The 20,421-nt window shown below is 38.0% G+C and overlaps 1 protein-coding gene across 2 annotated transcripts in view; it reads right to left on the minus strand.

The window, feature by feature from the left end:
- Positions 1 to 282: 282 nt before the first annotated feature.
- kynu (kynureninase) overlaps positions 283 to 20,421 on the minus strand; it is a 96,277-nt gene continuing 76,138 nt past the window's right edge. The window contains exon 15 of one of the 2 annotated variants that reach the window (XM_007896364.2): positions 283 to 723. In XM_007896364.2, coding sequence (XP_007894555.1) covers positions 688 to 723 — 36 coding nt within the window. In that variant the 3' untranslated portion in view covers positions 283 to 687. Of the gene's footprint in view, positions 724 to 9,597; positions 9,616 to 20,421 lie in introns of those variants that run through there. The other variant, XM_007896365.1, reaches the window with a different exon arrangement.

A 20,421-nucleotide genomic window follows, 5' to 3' on the forward strand; every position in this document is an offset into this window, starting at 1 on the left:
CCTTGGGCAAGTTTCCTTACTCCACAAGCCTAATAATAATCCCTCCAAAAACAAAAACAATAATAAAATTGGTCATTTTCAATCTACGACTGTTTGAGGGACATTGCTGTGCGCAATTGGCTGCCGTGTTCGCCCACAAATATACAGTCAATTCACTTTACAGTGCATTCTGTGAAGCGCTTTGGGATGTCCTCCCGACGTGAAAAGCGCTATATCAAATGCAAGGATTATTATTATTATTATTATCTAATGCAAGGATTATTAATATTATAATTCGAGGTGGTGTAGAAAAGATATTTTCAGTCTTCCAGAATAATGGGATGAGGCCTGAGGCAGGGACAGAGCCAAACCTCCCCAAAACTAGACCTGCATCAGTGAAGTGTTAGAAAATCAAATTGAACAAGTGAAAGAGAAGAAAAATAATTCAGTTAACAGCCGAATATCAAAGAAATCCAGAGAACATGCTGATAATATAACTGGATCCTCAAGTACAATCCATCTAGATTTCCACATTCCCCAACAAGCGCTTCAAAGTAAGTTGTTTTTTTGACGGCCGGAGATGGTTGTTGCATTTTCTACTGAACAGTTCTGATCTCTTTCTGCAAATGGTCTTCATTTCATCCTAGTCTGTCTTCAATGCATCCTGGATCATCTTCATCTCCCTTCTGGACTGCTTTCAGCACTGCCTCACTTCTTTATATGCTGAGACATAGCGGGAGACTGCTAAAAGACACAAAGTAATTGAATCAGGCAGCGCTGCTGAAATCCACAAAGCTGATGAGAATTCAAACCTTCACACGCAGGTCAAAACATTCTGAAAGAATTTCTACACAGTAACGTAGAGCAGAATTAAATGGCTTATGAAAGTTGATGATGGGTAGGAAGCTGATGGGTATACATGAATTTCTCAGCTCAGTTTTTTTNACTATATCAAGTTGAATCCAAGCCAGTCAATCAATAAAACTCCTACAATGTTAATGCGTTTGCTTCAGTTCCATACGCATCACTACGTGTTGATTTCTGAGAAACTGATGCATCCTCCAAGACCATTTAAAAGACTCACTGCCACAGAATACAGATATTTAAGTCACAGGGAAATATTTGGGCTTTTTAAAAGTAATAAGAAACTAAAAATGAGCATCATTCTGACTCAGTTGACAGCATCAACAACAAACATTTACATAGCAACTTTCATGTTGGGAAAATGCCAAAATTCATTTGGCAAAAAATAGGTGGAAACTGAAAGGAAGGTGGATGGGGAAATGTGGAGTACTCTTGCCTCTGAATCAGAGTGTTGTGAGTTCAAAACCTGTCAAGCCTCAGGTCAGAACTTTGAGGTGCTAAATTAGATAGGCACTTCATTTTGGCACTGGGGGAATGCTGAATTGCTGGAGGTGGAGATCAGGTTCATCACACTCCTTCTTCACATCTTTTATTAAAATATACAAAGCAGTTACAAAGAGTAACAATTAGACGTTTCTCTCAAGCAGTCAAATTTCCTCAGGAGAACCTCTGCCTTGCCTAGCTCAGGAATTCAAGTGGTCCGGTGCATTAGATCTTTGCTTCATAAAAAACAGGTTTTTTGCAATTTGTTGGCTATCAAATAAAAAAGAATGAAGGTTACGTAATTAAATTTTGAATGTCACCAGATTCCTCGGAACTCTAAACGCACAAGATATTAAATTAGCATTTGTTCTCATTACAAATGTACACTGTATTATTCATTCCATTTGTAACATAGATGCCTGCGACAATGAAGGTCAGAGATCGGCACTACAATGATTTTAGATTTAATTTGATATTGTGTAGATATATCTGCGTTTGCATCAATCATTCATGGGATTTTCATTATCTCCAATCTCACTATCAAGCTTGTTAAATATATACCAAGTGTGACTTTCGGCACCAAAAATGGGCTTGCATTAGATTATGGTCCTGACATTCATGAGTTGAAGCTGCAACTGTTTTAATTGAAATTATTCTCATGAAGAGGGATAAAATTACTTTTCTTAAAAAAAAACACAGCACATTTTACAGTAGATTGTTAAAGAGAGTTGCTGAGCTTATCATAGTGGGCAGATGTTACCAAATGGCTATTTTAGAATTCACTTGAGCAGAACTTAAAAATCATTCGCATAAAAATCTCCTTCCATCCCTTCTGAATTAGTTAGAATGACTGAGCACTTACTTTGTGAAGCAAGTTGAATATTACTTTGCTGTACAAAGTTAGCCAAAGTTGTGCTGATGTATATTTTTGCAATGGAATTTGAAAGTCAGAGATCGTAAAAATCCAGCTGTTGAAAATTTAAGATATGTGGGTTTACAAGTACACAAAATGTAAAATTGGGCTAGATTTTCCCTCTGCTCAGAACTGTCCAAAGTGAAGATTCCAATAATAATCCCTCCAAAACCAAAAACAATAATAAATTGGTCATTTTCAATCTACGACTGTTTGCGGGACATTGCTGTGCGCAATTGGCTGCCGCGTTCGCCCACAAATATACAGTCAATTCACTTTACAGTGTGTTCTGTGAAGCGCTTTGGGACGTCCTCCCGACGTGAAAAGCACTATATCAAATGCAAGGATTATTATTATTATTATTATACTCTGAGACACAAATGTAAATTATACTGTACTGCAATTCACATATACACTGTCTATGCCTTGGATTAGAGTATTAATATGGGTTCACACAGTCATAATACTTCATCATACCAGGCATATGGAAATCAAATGGTTACAGTATTTGCAGTTTCTTGGTCAAAACGTAGCAAAGTGCTTCACAATTAATTACTGGAAAGTGAGGTGATTATTTTCGGCCACAAAATATACAGTCGATTCACTTTACAGTATATTCTGTGAAGCACTTTCTCCATCTCTTGTGCCCATCTCCCTTCCAAGAGTCCTGTAGTGTAGCTGAGTCTTGCAGCGTCGTGGTTAGAGCACTCGCCTCGCAAGCGAGAGGATCCGGGTTCAATTCCCAGGACAGCGTGAAAACTTAGCCTTACTTTCCTTACTCCACACGTCTCTATTTACCTAGCAATAAGTAGGAACCTAGTTGATACTTAATTGGTTGATTGCTTTTTGAGGGTTATAATCCCTTCAAAATAAATAAATAAAAAGAATAATAATTTGGTCACTCAATCTGTGACTGTTTGTGGGACACTGCTGTGCGCAATTGGCTGCCGCATTTTGGCCACAAAATATGCAGTCAATTCACTTTACAGTATATTCTGTGAAGCGCTTTGAGGGGTCTCAAAGCTCTAAAAAGGCACTATATCAAATGAAAGGATTATTATTGTTATTATTTGTAAGCAAACTCGGCAGACAATTTACGCACAGCAATTTCTCAGCAACAACATTTTCTGAGAAACTTCTATCTGTTTTGGAATTGTAACTTGGGATTTTTATACCATGCTTGACAGGTAGATGGGATCCAGGTTCAAGGTTTCAACCAAAGGACAGCACCCCCACCAACATCGCACTCCCATAGCACTACAGTGAAGTGAGTGGAGCTCTGAGCTCAAAATCCCAATGCAAGACTTGAACACCAACTATCGAAACCTGAGGTCAGGGTGTTAACAAATGAGCTAAGCTGACACCTAAATATCTAGAATTTTTATGGCGAGTTTGATTGGTATATAACAGCTTACCATGCTAAAATGACTCAAAGAGCTTTATGCAACGTAATCAAAATTGCAGTAGTTCTTAACATGTAGTTCTTAATATTGCAGCTTATTTGCCTTGTGCTCACATCATGCATACTTCAATTAAATATTCTTTAATTCCTCATCTCTTAGATCATTTGATTGGATGTTGTGCTGTTACATGCAAGTCTGACCTTATATGGGTCAAGTATTAGTAGGCTGGTATGATTAGCACTAACCTATTTGAAATCAAAATTACAATTCTTATTGCATGCACTATGTAATTGACTCAGAAAGATTCAAATCACAGGCTTGCTCAGATGATTTTGTTACATCTGTGCTTTCCAGAAAGCAGTTAGATATGTGCAGTTTCTCAATTTTCCTTCCATTTTGCATCCAAACAATGTCCTCATCTTTGAGAAACCGTTGTGCATCTCTAGATTTTACATAGTGAATGAATGAAGTACAGAATACAAAAAGCTTTTTTATTTTATTGAAATAGTTGCTCATTTTCCTTTGATATCTACATATCAATTGGTATGTAGGTTACCTTACCTGCCTATCCACCTTTTTGTCAGAAGGGCATTTTTTAATTTAACTGCATATAACAACAACAACAATTTCTATTTATATAGCACCTTTCAGATCGGGTAACGTCTCAAAGAGCTTTGCAGAGACATGCGAGACACTGAGCACAGACAAAACGAGAGGGTAAATGCACAATGTACATACTTTGGTCAATAGGTTATATCATATTATTAATCCCTACATATACTCTTCCTGCAGGACAATTTATTTGATATCATGCAGCATCCATACCTCTGTGTTAAGTTATTATCAAATATTATACACTGGTTTTAAAAGCTTACATTTTATGTAAGGGATAAAATTATGGCAGAAAATATACAATTTTACAAAATATACAACACAAATTACATTTCTATAGTGTCTTTCACATCAGGAGATCATCCCAATGCACTTTTACACACATACACATGCACCTGAGTTGATAATGTTCTCTCTTTTGATGGCCGTTAGTTAGTTTTTACAGGAATAATGACCTTCTGCAGCTAAACTGTAGCGCAGTATAGCCTTTATATGCATTTTAAAGCAAAAAGGTGCATGTGATTCACAAAAAACAACTTCTATTGTGGCCAATAGTTTAACTATTATGTCAGGCTTTGTTGCTGAACACAAACCTTGCAGAATACACACCAACACAGATTAGCAACACATCTCCCATCCAGAAATCCAATAGAAAACTTATTAAAATCATGTAGATCAACACCTACACGTGCCCATTGATCATCACTCTTAAATTAGTAGATTAAGTTTAGATAAACAATTTCAGAACAGTAATAAATGTACAAGTGCAATAGGATATAATTGGAGATTTTATCATTCACTCAAATCTTCTCAGAGGAAACATTCAATACTAAAGAAAGTGAATTAACTAAAAACACAAAGCCTCAAATCATGACATTTTCAAAGAAAGTGAATTTAGAGCTGAAGAAACCCAAGATATAATTCTAATCTCACTCCAAGCGGGATTGACAATACAAATAGTGGTAAAATGAGGTTCAGTGTCAGTGCAATATTTGGTTCGAAAAAAATTCAAATAAGACAGCAGATTTTTTTTGTGTTTGTTGAACCTTTCACTCGATGTATACTCCACCCACGCACGTAGCAAATCACAATGAGAATCCATTTTATACCTTTCATTCGTCTTGTAAATATATAGTTGCATTGTAAAACTGCATCCCTTTAAGGCTGCATTTATACAGCTGGGGGCAAGGTGAGCTTCATTCCATCAATGCACACACAATTATGCTTTCTGCTTCAGATTGCTTTGATCAAAGGCCATTAAAAAACACTCAGAACTTTAAAATTGATGTTGTTTTCTAACGTTATTGAAAAGCCTGTTGTCAATGGACTTGCCGGGGATAACTGGTTTGGTCTACGAGCAGAGACTCGAGGAACTGGGACTTTTTGTCCTGAAGCAAGAAGGTTGAGGGGTGACCTGATGGAGGTTTTTAAAATCATGAGGGGTTTGTCCCCATCCTTCTAGATCTTTCTGCCACCTCTCCTCCCTCATCCACCTTAATGGGACTGTAATTACCTAGTTCGAGTGCGACTTAACAAACCACTTTCATTTTATCTCTTCAAGGTAAAAGAGCCCCGCCACCTGTGGTTCCACCCTTGACCCCCTCCTCTTCTGCATCTACACGCTCCATTTTAGCGATGGCATCTGCAGACAAGGGGTCAACTTCCACGTGTATGCGGAAGACACACATAACTACTTCTACTCCTCCAGCTGTGAGTCCAGGTCTGCTGAAGTTTGCAGCTAAATGTTGACAAGCCATACTCGTTGGATCCAATCAACATCTTTTGTCCTGCAGCTCTGACCTCCTTAACCTAGGAGGTTAACCCCAATCCCAGGCTCGACCTCAGACTCACCAAACCGGTGAGCAACCTAGGCATCAGGTTTGACCCACAGCTATCCTTCCTTCCCCACATCCGATATCTGACCAGGTCTGCCTTCCTCCACCTCTGCCACATTTCCTGCCTCTGTTCGTACCTTACCCCCAAATGCAACTTTAAATTAAATCCATGCGTTCGTCACCACCTGCCTCGACTATTCAAATACCCTCCTGGATACAACAACAGTAAAATTATATTTGTAAAGAGCTTTTCATGTTGGGAAGACATCGTAAGGCACTGAGCAATCAGGGATCAGGACCCAAGCGTGGAGGGGGGGCAAAGTTGGGAAAAGGGAGGGCAGAGAGGTAGGAGGGCGGCTGAAGGTAGAATCAATAGCAAGAAATTATTTCCACTCGTCAATGAATTAGGAACCAGAAGGCATCAACTTAAGATAGTGAAATAGCAAATGGAGGCACATAGCATGTATTTTTCATGCATGTAGTTAGGATATTGAAAGTCTTGCTGTGAGCAGTGCTTGAGGCAGAATCCAGATTGGCTTTCAAGAGGGAATTAAACAAATACTTTAAAAAGAGTCAGCAACATGGTTTAAGGGGAAAGCAGGTAAGTGGGACTGAAATGATTGTTCTTGAGGAAACCACCATACACATGATGGACTAAATGGCCTTCTCCTATGCCGTAACTTTCTAGGATTCTACGCCTCTTTAAACCCAGTGATTTAAAAGTCCTGGTGCCATCCATTGAGATCGGTAATGGGGACATGGGGGGGACTGGCTCAGTGAGATGGAGTGTGCATTCTTGGATGGTGATGCTGTCAGTGGCTGAGATGCGGAAGTGCTGACGGGAGTCAATCAGGAGGGCGTCGGTCTTGTTGACATTCAACTATAGAAAGTTAGTTCTCATCCAGGACTTGATATCTGACAGACATTCTGTCAGGACAACAATGTTTCTGGAGTCGAGGGTGGAGGCAGAGAAAGAGAGTTGGGTGTCATTCGCATACTGTAAAGTGTAGTGACTGTGAACTTTGTGGGTGAAACGCGGTAGCCAATTACGCACAGCATTGCCCCACAAATAGTTGTGGATTGAGTGACTAAATTATTATCATTTTTTTTTTGAAGGGATTATTACTCCCCGGAAGGATTTTCAGATTACTTTATTTTAATTTAATTTAGTTTCAGATTACTTCATGAAACGTTTACTTGTAATTGTTCTTCACAAACCTTTACTTATCAGGTCTTATTGAACCAAAATCAAGTTTAAAAAATGAAGCGAAAAGAAAAAGATAGAATTAATTATCATGTTCTTAGGTGTTCACATACACAGAAACTGAAGATTGCTGTCAAAAAAGCACACTAGTAACAACAACATAGTAACAGTGTCCATACATGATATTTGTAGCTACAATTTGCATACATATTGATCATGCCTTGGATTGGAGTCCATTTTTAATCCAACACATTCCGTCCAGGCCACTACGCCCAACGGCAGTCCTATACAAGGAGCGTTGAGTCTACCACCTGCATTCCACTGGCTCCCCATCTCCCAGCAGACTGTATTCAAGGTTCTCGTCTTCACTCAAATCCCTTCACGGCCCCAAGGCCAACCCAGCCCCTGTGACCTCCTGCAACCCTGGCCGCCATCTCCACTCGACTTGCAGAGAGTAGCTTGCTTCACGTGACCCACCCTGTTATCAGTGAGTGAGCTTTCAGCCAATGTGCCCTTGCTCTATGAAACTCCATCCGCAAGTGCCTCTCAGCTGTAAGACAATCTCCCACTGTGAAAAGTGCTGTATAAATATAAACTATTGCTGTGATACTTCATCTTATTATAAATATGGAAATGACAGTAAGAGTGACAGAGCTAGATATGTTATGCAAAATTACTAGGGACTGAAGTAAACTTTTTGACTAGTTATGAATTATTGAGCATTATCTTCCTGTCTGCAATAGCACACTGATAGAAGTCAGCAATTTTGCTGTACGACTGGTGAGACAACCATTAAGATCCATGAAGCACCATTCTATAAACAGTCTTTAATGATCAATTGTCAAATAGTAAATGACCAACCAGCTAAAGCAGGAATTAAGTTGCAGAAGAGATTAATAAGGTTGTTAAGGATTTTGTGTTACCTTTTCAGTGCAAAGCATTGGTCCAATTAAGAAATATTTCAAGTTGTGGTTTCTGGTCAGGTGATCATTTGTTCATAAATCTTCTATATTATTTCAGCTACATATTTAAGTGGCGTGATTTCTAGTATTGAAAATCATTAATAATAATGCAATATGATCACATAAGTGTGATTGTTTTAGGTTCACTATATTTTCCATCCATCAAAATTATACTGCATGAAAATGCAAATGCAATGATTATTATTATTATAGCTGGTGTACTGCTGAGTTGAGGTTTGGGATCGGGGCAAATTGATTTTACTTTTAAAATAGTTAATGATGTGCCTTCATGAGATGACGAGTAGAAACATTGAAATACAAGACAATACTAACCTGGACAGTTTTTTCCAGGGCTATTTGCATTCGTGAAATACGCAGCAATTAAAAATTGTGGTTAAAATCAACAATAAATTGCGAGTAAAGCAAATTCTTTCTGATTCTCTTATAAGCTATTCTCTTATAATATCTTCCATTGAATCATGATAATGGTACAGTATAATAGCATTTGTGATATTAAAATTCATAACCAACACCCTCCAATAGGTGGCACTCTGATGCTGTTTATGCCCTGAAATTATTCTTTTACCTAGGCTGATAACATTTGCATAATACAGAATGAGCACACTTGCACATGCCAGAAAATATTGATGTTTAGGTTTCTCCCCGTGTGCAGGCTTTAGCAGATGAAAATTATAAACTCCGTCAAACATAAAGATTTAGTAGGAGAATGCGACAATGTGGCAGAATTCTGAAAGGAAATAAACTCTTAGCTGAGAATATTACACACATTACTCTATTAATATTAGATAGTCTTTAGTAGGCATTATACTTTCTAAATTACCTTTGGACGGCAAGTCAAATATCATTGCATTAAGGTCCAAGTCATATGGGTCCTATTTGTAGCAAGAAACTGACAACATTTCGGGCCAATTATACATTTGGTACAGCCTAAATCTGGCAAGAATTGGTTTGTTTAGATAGAATCTTTTATAATTGCATTTCAGACCCAACTGCAGCTCCATCAGAAAGCTTTACAAGGACACACACCTCATACTAATAAAAAGTCAATAGATTACATATATTTGACACTTGTTTGTACAAATACATCAGGATTTACATGGTTCAAAGCCAGAATATAATTTCCCTGAAACAAGACAGCTTATATTTCCATTTGCTTTGTGCACTCTGCTGAAAAGCAATTTTGGATTTCAAAATCACGTGGTACTTTTTATAGCTCACCCAGTGCATAACATGTTAAAATGATGAATCTTAATATCACAAGGGAATCTCATCATTTTCACACCGGTGAGGATCTCACAGATAATTCTTTTTCGTATCGTTTTCCCGTAAGAATTTAGCCCTGAGGGAAGATTCGTTAGAGAAATATTAATTAGCTCCATGAGTTAATGTACTGTAAACCTACAATTAAAATGGCAATATGCACTAATGTTTAACCAAAATCAACTGTCACTTCTACAATTGTTCCACCTCCTTTATCTCCAATACAAAACAAAACAATATTTTTAAAAAATCCAGTAGAAGCACAGGAGGTAAAATATTGCTTAAAAGCAGACATATCTGTAATTACATTTGACCCAGTAACTCTATTCAGTTACCTTCCTTCTCAATCAATATCACATGTCACAAGATCACGAGAGGTTTGGAAGGAAAATACCTTTCTGGTCTTGTTTGATCTCAACCATCCAACAACAACAACAAATTGTATTTATGTAGCGCTTTTCACGTCGGGAGGACATCTCAAGGCGTTGGAAATCAATTGCTTGAATAGAGCCCTGCCCTAAAACATTTTCTAGCTGTTGATTACCCTCCGTGATGTCAACTTGGCTCAATTGGTGGCAACAACAACAACAAATTACATTTATAGAGCGCCTTTCACGCCAGGAGGACATCCTAAAGCGCTGAACAGTCAGGTGTCGTGGCCCGAGCATGGGGGAGGGGTGGTGTAGAGGTGAGGGAAGGCAGAGAGGTGGGAGGGAGACCAAAGGCACGGTCGAAGAGAAGGGTCTTGAGACCGGCCTTGAAGGAAGCAAGGGAGGAAGCGAGGCGAAGGGACCGTGGGATGGAGTTCCAGATTGTGGGGGCAGAGAGGCTGAAAACCCAGCCACCGATGGCACTTTCAACTCTGGATCAGAGGATTGTGGGTTGAACCCATATGTTGAGGCTTCATCTCATGGTGACTAACACACTTACTCCTGGAATGGGGGAATACTGCTTTGTTAAAGTACTGTCTTTTGGATGAGACATTAATAATAATAATAATAATAATAATCCTTGCATTTGATATAGCGCTTTCATGTCTTCTAGACATCTCAAAGCGCTTCACAGAATATGCTGTAAAGTGAATTGACTGTATATTTGTGGGTGATGTCCAACCTCGGTCCAACCAAGGTCCAACCTGTCTGTTCAGCTGGCTAGAAAAAGATCCTGTGACATGACTCAAAAAGAGAAGGGAATTGCTCCCAGCAAACCTAGATAGCAATACTCCAAATAAATTGGCCATTTTAATCCCGTGACTGTTTGTGGGAACATGCTGGCCACAAAGAATACTTGGTTGCTCCATGTATCTTCATAAATAGTCACTACACTTGACAATAACTTCTTGTGAATTGAGACCTTTTGAAGTAATAAGATGCTATTAAGATGTAAGTTCTTATATGTATTCATATTTTGTGTTATATAAAGAAAAATGTAGGTGGTTGCAACTGAAATGAAGACAGATATCTCATGAATTTAGTGACCGCAGAATTTAGTGAATGGGGGGGTGGAGGCAGAGAAAGATTTTGAAAAGTTGCACCAAGCTCCCAAGAGAAAAGTCTGAAATTTCTGTGAGCTGAACCTGCGCTCAAACATGAAACCCTGCTTCAATAATCAATTATTCACTCTGCATCTGAACTTCAGTGCACAAGGCCCAGAGGTCCAGCCTCTCAGGAATCACTGGGACAAAACAATCAGTTCTTGAGAGGGACCCTAGCTTGACACAAGCAAAATAAAGTATATAGCAAAACAAATTTTTAGCTCCACCTAGGATCAAAAGAAAACATGGCACAAAACCTTTTGTCAACAAATAATCATAGCATTATATCCGTGGAGACAGGTGTCTTAAAAAATTATAATACCAGGCAGATATTCCCTTATTATGTTTACACTGCTGGAGGCAAAGTGACTTTGCTTCAAGCAATAAAATGCTATGGGATGTGCATTTCAGTTGAAACCAATCATATTGTGGCTCTTCCCCAGGGCTATCTCAATCAGTTGCTGCAATAATCAACACAGTACATCACAAAGTGTTAAGATGTGATGCTTAACACAGATACATATTCTTCTCTGGTTTATTGCAAGGAGGGGAAGCGATTTCTGAGCAAACACAAGTTTCAGAAATCTGGAATGCCAGTCATCTCAGATTACTCCTGTAAATGTGTCAGAAAAAAAACTATATAGAATAGAAAGGTAAATATGAGATGAATAGGAGGATTAGGGGCTTCTGTGGAGTCTAAATACTGGTACTAACCAGACAGGTCAAATGGCCCATTTCAGTGCCATATAAACTCTACATAATGCAATACAATTAACACTTACAAGTAATAATCAATGTAACTCTATGTAAGATGTGCAGCTGGGAGGAACAAAAATAATAAAAGAGATTAAAAGGAAAGCATCATCATAGTATGCAGTAAGTAAATCCACACCAACTCAAACACTTGCAGTGTTACTCTGAACTTATCTTCACTTTTACTTCCTACTGAGTGTAGGGTCCTGCAGGCCTCTGTGTGACATTTGGAGGAAAAGGTGGTTGGAAGCTGAAATCACCAAGCTATAGGAATATATTGTATAATGGGAATGAAATATAACTTTTTGAGTGTGATAAAACTGGTTCAACTTGATTCAAATCAATTCTTACAGTTAATCAATTTAGAGTTCGAAGCTTGGGGTCAAAACGAAAAAACTCCTGGTGTCTGTTTCGATCGAGTTCCAATGCATTTGCTTGCAGATTTATTATCATGTGTTACAATGCTTAGTCCTAAGGCTGTTTGGGAAGTAGTTTTAAAGTTTGACTTTTCACTACTCAGCCGGTGATATATTTATGAATCTCTTTAGAGATCCACTAATAATGTCTATTGACTGAACGTACAGGGATGCCCCAGGCCAAAGGCAATGTTTCAGTCTGATATCCTCTGCCAAGTTCCAGTATCAGAGTATTAGATACTGGAAGGTCCGGTATTAGAGTATTAGATACTTGTGGAGTCCTGTAATTTAGTTGTTATAGCACACGCATCGCAAGTGAGAGACCTGGGTTTGATTCCCAGTATGGCGAAACGTTGGGAAAGTTTCCTTACTCCACACGCTTCTGTTTACCTCGGACTAAGTAGGAACATGTTTGTTAATTGATTGGCTGATCGCTTTTCTGGGGGTAATAGTTCCCTCAAAAAAAATAATAATAGATTGGTAGCTCAATCCATGACTGTTTGTGGGTCAGTGTGCAATTGGCTGCCATGTTTCGCCCACAAAATTTACAGTCAATTAACTTTACAATATATTCTGTGAAGCGCTTAGAGACATCTCAAAGACGTGACAAGGTACTATATTAAATACAAGGATTATTATTATAGAGATAAATTCCATGACATTTATTCTGGGAGTCCATGGTTCTCTTTTTCTTGAAGAATGAAACCTTGTTTTCAGCCCCCAGGTCATGGCTGTTTGTGGACCATTGTTGTGTGCAAATTGATTGTGGGTTTGCCTACAAATACATAGTCGTTGAACTCTACAGGATGTAATGCAAAGTCCTATGAGACGTTTTGACAATGTGAGAACACTATATCGAATGTAAGGATTATTGTTATTATAAACATTGACTGAGACTTTGGGCCAAATTTGCTGGTGATATTTTTATCACACCACATTTTTCAACTCATTGTGTGTTTTACTCTGTACGTAATAATAATAATAATAATCCTTGCATTTGATATAGCGCTTTTCTTCGTCGGGAGGACGTCCCTAAGCGCTTCACAGAGTACACTGTAAAGTGAATTGACTATATTTGTGGGCAAACGCGGCAGCCAATTGCGCACAGTAATGTCCCACAAACAGTCGTAGATTGAAAATGACCAATTTATTATTGTTTTTAGTTTTGGAGGATTATTATTAGGCGTGTGGAGTAAGGAAACTTGCCCAAGGTTTCGCCCTGCCTGGAATTGAACTCAGGTCTCTCACTTGCAAAGCGAGTGCTCTAACCACTGAGCCACAGGACTCCACAAATTTATCAAACCACCGTGCTTAGCTTTCAACAGTTATAATAAATTAGGAAGCAGAGTGCATTCTCAGACGTATTCAACAGGGAATATGTGCAGCAACCTCCACAGATAGTGGGAGAACCTGTTATAACAGCTTTACATTATTTTTTGTGTGATATTCCTAGAGTACTTTCACCTTGAATTCTTCAGTCAGGTAGCATATTGGTTAGAGCACTTGCCTCGCAAGCAAGAGGACTCGGGTTCAATTCCTGGGTCAGGGTGAAACTTTAGACAATCTTCCTTACTTCACACACCTCTGTTTACCTTGCAATAAGTAGGAACCCAATTGTTATTCGATTAGTGGATCACTCTCCAGAGGTAATAATCACTTAAAAAAAATTATAATTTGGTCATCAATCACATCTGTTTGTGTGACACTGCTGTGCACAATTGGCTGCCGTGTTTCACCCACAAAATATAGTTCATTCACTTTACAGAATATTTTGTGAAGCGCTTTGAGCAGTCTTGATGACGTAATAAAGTGCTATATCAAATGCAAGGTTTATTATTACATAATAATTATATGTGGAGCTTGTAGCTCAGTGGTTAGAGCACTTGTCTCGAAAGCGAAAGACCTGGATTTTGATCCTTGGCAGGGCAAAATGTTGGGCAAGTTTCCTTACTCCACACACCTCTGTTTACCAAGCAGGAACCCGGGTTTAGTCAATTGGCAGATCGCTTTTCCGGGGGTAATAATTCCTTAAAAAAAAATTGGTCACTCAATTCATGGCTGTTTGTGGGACACTGCTGTGCGCAATTGGCTGCCGTGTTTCGCCCACAATATAGGAGATGTCTCGAAGACGTGATAAGGCGCTATATCAACTGCAAGAATTATCATTATTATCATTGAAAGAATTTAATTAACTGGTTTTCACTTCAGGTCAATGGCTCTGCAATGGTGGTTCAAGTAGCACCAGGATCTAATTAATAAGGCTTTGCAAAATTTTGCTTTAAAACTGGTTCAACCTGGAGGTGACTATGCTAAGTCACCTAAACAAAAATCAGTCCCATCTACTTATCCCAATAACATTATAAAAAGGAAACCACCTATTAATATTATTCAAATCAACCTTGTGTTCTACGTTTGCTATGAGAAGCTATTCCAAATTGCTTCCAGCGGTATAAAATAATTAGGAAATGATATAAGCATTTTTACTTAGGAATCCAAAATTTCATTCACCAGGGCTGGAGTTGTGCTTTTGTGCATAGTCATAGATTACACACACAGTTCTGCTACTAGGCACCAAATTACAGTCAATTCCTGGCTATTAAACATTCGTAAGTCATTAAAAGGCGTTCCATTCAAAGGTGTTTTTTGAACTGAGCATTGATATAGCATTAAATCAAAGACGTCAATAAATAAACTGTGTTCCACTAATATCCTTTCACATGGAAAAAAAATTGTTTCAAGGACAAAAGCCCATCTTTTTAAAAAGGACTGGGGACTAAGGGTTTATGTAGCCATTACTTTATCGGAGGAACATTTTACTGTCTACTTTTGTAGTGCAGCATTGTACATTGCTTTCCTGGGGAACCACATCTTCAAAGTGGGTTTCTGACCCACTGATTTGCTGAATTTAGCACTGAACACAGCATCAGACACACTTTAAACTTACTAAAAATTCTATAAGAAAGGCTTGGGAATGATTTTAAAAAGCTGAACTTCATGTTTTGGAAAATGAGCTGAAATACATCTGGATAATATTTTCAAATTATAAAATCATTTTAAGTGAATTCTATAGCCGAGTCAAAGGAATTGATTTAAATTCACCAGATTAGAAAACTTTCTGGCATTGTTTAAAGTAAGTGTTGGTGTGTGTTATTTGAAATGCAACAAAGAAATAGCAGAAAACAATGTTGACTATTTCTAATACATCCCAAATTACTATAAAATAGCAATTAAATTGTCCTACAAAATGCACCATCACTGCACTGTACAGTAAATTGCGTGAAGTGCTTTGAGATGTCCCCCGACATGAAGGTGCTGTGCCAAATGCAAGGATTATTATTATGTTAATAAATAAACAATAGTATTATATTGCTGCTATATACAACAACTTGCATTTGTATATTGCCCTTCACACGAACATAACATTGCTGTTTATAGTCTAAAAATGTAACCAAAAGAAACGTTTGTTAAGTGTTTCCTTTGTCTCTAACAACTTTTAAAAGTTTTTTAAAACATTTATTTATCCATTTATTTGTATGCCTAGCTCGACTCTCCAGATAACTCATCACTGATCCCTTTTCTCTTGAACTGTTGAGTTATCAGGAGTAACTGTACTGTAACCACGACCGGGATACTGACAACATTATGATAGTGATAGTGGTAGTGACAAGTCAAACCAGAGTCCAGTTATTAGGAGTGCACTGTATTTTGAAATTTGTTTCTCTGGTATAAAGTTGAAAACAATTAAAGTAACAATGAAGTTTAAGGAAAAAAGGGAATTGGCTGAAAAATTTGATATTTTCAAGAAGTGCTCACCAGAGAGGATTATTTTAAATCACCATCTGATTTCTGTAGGGAAAGCTTTCCCAGCAGAGGATGAGAAAGCAAACTGATTTTAATAATAATCTTGTAATCCTTGCATTTGATACAGCGCCTGAATATACTGTAAAGTGAATTGACTGTGTATTTTGTGGCCGAAATGCAGCAGCCAATTGCGCACAGCAGTGTCCCACAAACAGTCATAGATGGAGTGACTAAATTATTATTCTTTTTATTTATTTATTTATTTTGAAGGGATTATAACCCCTAAAAACCAATCAACCAATTGACTAACAAATGGGTTCCTACTTATTGCAAGGTAAACAGAGGCGCGTGGAGTAAGGAAACTTGCCTAAGGTTTCACACCGCCCGGGTATCGAACCCAGAACCTCTCGCTTGCGAGGCGAGTGCTCTAACCACCACGCTGCAAGACTCCGCTACGCTACAGGACTTTTGGAGGGGAGCTGGGCTAAAGAGACAGGGGCAGGGGCACAGTGGATGAATGCTCACCCTCAGAATGAAGTAAAGAATAAGAATGGGACCATTAAGTTGATTCCCTTCAGAGACTATGCACAGATTCCACCACCATACATTCTGCCAATGCACTCAATGCACAGTAATCCTCCAAGAGGATATTAGTGTGCAATCTCTCCCCAGCCCAAAGTTTCTCCTTATTGTGAAGTGAAACTCCAGAATGTTATTCTAATTTTATAGATCATCTGTTTTACAAGCGAAACACACAGCATGGACTAATTGCATTCCGCAGATGATCCAAATAGCCCCAATACAAGCTATTCATCGGCATGTTCCATAATGATTTGATCAACTGAATCGGTCATTCTTATAACCTTCATTCTTTATTCTTGTTCTTAAATAGATGATTCAATTCTTTTCTGAAGAAAGTAATTAACAGAACACCACCTGCTGACTCCAAGAGTCTATTCCACATTTCTCATAAAATTCTTATGATCCTCTTGTTACAGTTCAGATTTCCTAATTCTATATTAATTTCTTCTAAAGGTAACAGTTTACTTTCACACTATCCTGCTGATCATTTGGAAAGCTTCATTGTGTCCACTAATAAATACGGATGTTGCAGTCTTACTTTGATCTTATTTGCTGCAAAGTTACTTTGTGAAATGTGTGACCTAGATACATATTGCAGTAAAAACCTCCCAAGAGCTGAAAGGATACTGCCTTGACAAGACTGTTATCAAGCACTAATTTATTCTGTAACTTACACAGTAACACCAATAATGCTGGAGCCAAGTATTTGAAGGTTCTGCTTGAGCAGGCCACCAGGAAGTAAATGAATAACACACTCCGTGCAATTGTCAGAAGATCATAAGAAAGGCTCAGATGACCTCATCCTTCCAGAATACCCACTCTACCTTCATTCCATCGCAGCATCAAGCTGTTATTTTTTTAAACAAAATATGATTTGTATCTGTTGTTACTCTAAAATGTTAGTCTCTTACTAGGTACAGTATTGTATTGGAATTTTTACAGGCTAACCGTATCAGGTTACCATTGTCCATCTAAAACCTTGTTTCCATTTTATGGCTCCACCATCCAGTCAATCTGAAAGTAAGTCAATGCGAGGTTGTTTGAAAGACTATTAAAATACTCAACCATTAACTCGGCAATGGAACGAAAATAAAATGACTTTGTGCTATGTTGTTGTGGGCGTTTCACCCACAAAGTATACAGTCAATTCACTTTACTGTATATTCTGTGAAGCGCTTTGAGACGTCTGGAAGACGTGATAAGGCGCTATATCAAATGCAAGGATTATTATTATATATACACAGTGAAAACCGCTTAAAGCGGACACATTGGGGTTGGATATTTTGTCTGATTTGCCCTGCGTTCAGTGTTAACCGACATCCGACTAAAGCGGCTTCCAATGTGTATATACCCTCTCTTCCAATTCCTCAATTGCACTTTATTTTAACTTAATCCAGTGAGTTATTCTGAGCCATTGCTAATACAATAAATCAAGGCTCTTTTCCTTTGCTCCGACAACACTTATCCAAGAACAATGCCTACTTGTGCCAGTACAAAAAGAACACCCATCTATTTGAGAAGTTGTTTCAATAAAAATAAGAAATAAATCAAGAAGATTTTCAGAGAAACAATTTTAAGAGGCAGTATTTAAGAATTTGCCAAATTCTAGACAGTCTGAAATGATAAGAAATTAGAATAAATCTAGATCCAGATGGAATTTCTCTGCCTTAATTTTAGAGATCTCAGCTTTCTTGGCAAACACATTTCACCAAGGCGTCACTAGTGTAATCATGCAAGATTCCAAATCTTGTGACTTGGATTCAATTTCTGAGCGGTGCAGCATATTTTACATACATGAGGTGGAAGCTTTTGGGAGAGGAGTTAGAAAGAGTTGGTGGCTCATGTGGAGTATAAACATTGGCTCAGACTGGTTGGGCCAAATGGCCTATTTCTGTGCTGCAACATTCTATACACTTCTGTATAAAGTTACTTTGATTTGCATTTTGATCTACTACTAAAATATTCTCACACGGAACAATGTGATATCTCAGTTTGAGTTTGCGTGACGGAATTTCTCAATGGAACTCATTAAGAAGGAATCTCATTAGAATTTATGGAATCGTGCAGGAACCCTATTCTGGAAGTAGACAACAGAAACGTGACCCAATTTAGTTACCAGAAGCAGTCCCTGGTTGTATATTAAGGAATCCTGCTAATAATAGTAATGATCTTCGCATTTGATATAACGACTTATCAAGTCATCGAGACATCTCAAAAGCACTTCACAAGAAATACTCCAAATCAGATCTCATTAACATGTCACGCTGGTGCAGATTATTAAAACAATGTTAATTAAAAATTAACATTAGATAAACAGTAATTGAATTTCTTGTACCGGTTAGCACTTGCCATACTTTAAAAGCTCTTCCTCATAAATCTCTGTTTTGTTGGTCTGGTCCAATTGTCAACCTGAATGCTCATTAAAGGGTTCCTCTTACCCATCTGTTTTGGATCTAATGAACAATCATTTGCAGAGATTGCTAACAGATCTTTCTCTTTCAGAGGCTGATTGTCCTGCTGTGCATTTCTATCACTTTCTGTTTTTCCTTCAGATTTTCAACATTCATGGATTTTCTTCTTTTTCACCTCTATTGATTCTATATAAGCATAAGAATTATCCTTGTGTTTAATACAGCGTCTTACCACATCTTCAAGGCAATATATCACCAGGTAACGTTTCAAAGACAACTATCTGAGCAAGTGAATGCCTTTCCATGCAATATTCAGATTGCAGTCAAAATACATTTGACCCACCATTTAATATGCAATTGCTGTAGCAAAGTTGATGATGGATGGGTTGCACGAATTTCACATAAATTTTGTACCAAATGATAGGAATCAAATCAACGACATCTTCATTGGATACACAGCTTGAAGAAGGTGTCCCAGTCACCAGAAATATTTAAAAGACACAGGAATCTCTGAAAGATGCTGCAAAGTTCTATGTGATCAGAATACTAAATGCAGAGAGAACGCCACCTTTACCAAGTGAAGTGTGAAAATAGAGTCAAGTGAAACTAGGATCAGCTTGAAGATCAGCCCCACTGAGGAAAAACTGACAAGAACGGGAAGTCTTCAGTTGCTGAGAGACTTCAAAACCTGTCAAATGTACGGTGAAGTTATTAATGGAAATCTGTGAACTGTGAAATTATGAATATTTAAATACTGATTATTATCAAAAGTCTGATTCGCACGAGTGAACATTTTTTTTCAATGTGTACTTTTAGAAAAAAAAACTCGCTTACTTACGTTTATTGGAAAAAAATGTGCTTGGGAGCGGAAGCATTTAAATATTACAATTTTTGCACGTTAAGTGGTATAACAATATACTGGTGAGTGGCGATTGTACAAGGCTGGAGGTTCATACATTAGAGCATATTGATTACTGGGAGCAGCACAGAAAGACTCGCAGAATTTGTATTCGGGTAGTAAAGGGTAGTATTTACATATTGCATTCCAGAGCAATTTGCTGTGCATACTACTATACACACCCCACAAGATATGGTATTTTCAAATGTAGCATGAAAATGTTTAAAAGCTATCATTGCATAACCGAAAGCCACACGGTCTAATTTAAAGAGATGGGTGAAAGGATCCCAGGTAATGTTTTCTTTCCATTAAAGTTGACAAACCACATACCCTGAGGTATGTGAACATTTCAAATATCTCAAATATTAAATTTTATTTTATTTTATCTTCAACAGCAAGCTGGAGAAACGCTAAATCCCCTCAGTGATTTGGTGAGTAGCAGGCACTCAATATATATATTTTTGTTTTTGGTCAGCCGGGTGTCTGACAC

The sequence above is a fragment of the Callorhinchus milii genome, unplaced genomic scaffold (assembly GCF_018977255.1).
Source record: "Callorhinchus milii isolate IMCB2004 unplaced genomic scaffold, IMCB_Cmil_1.0 Scaffold6, whole genome shotgun sequence".
NCBI lineage: Eukaryota > Metazoa > Chordata > Chondrichthyes > Chimaeriformes > Callorhinchidae > Callorhinchus > Callorhinchus milii.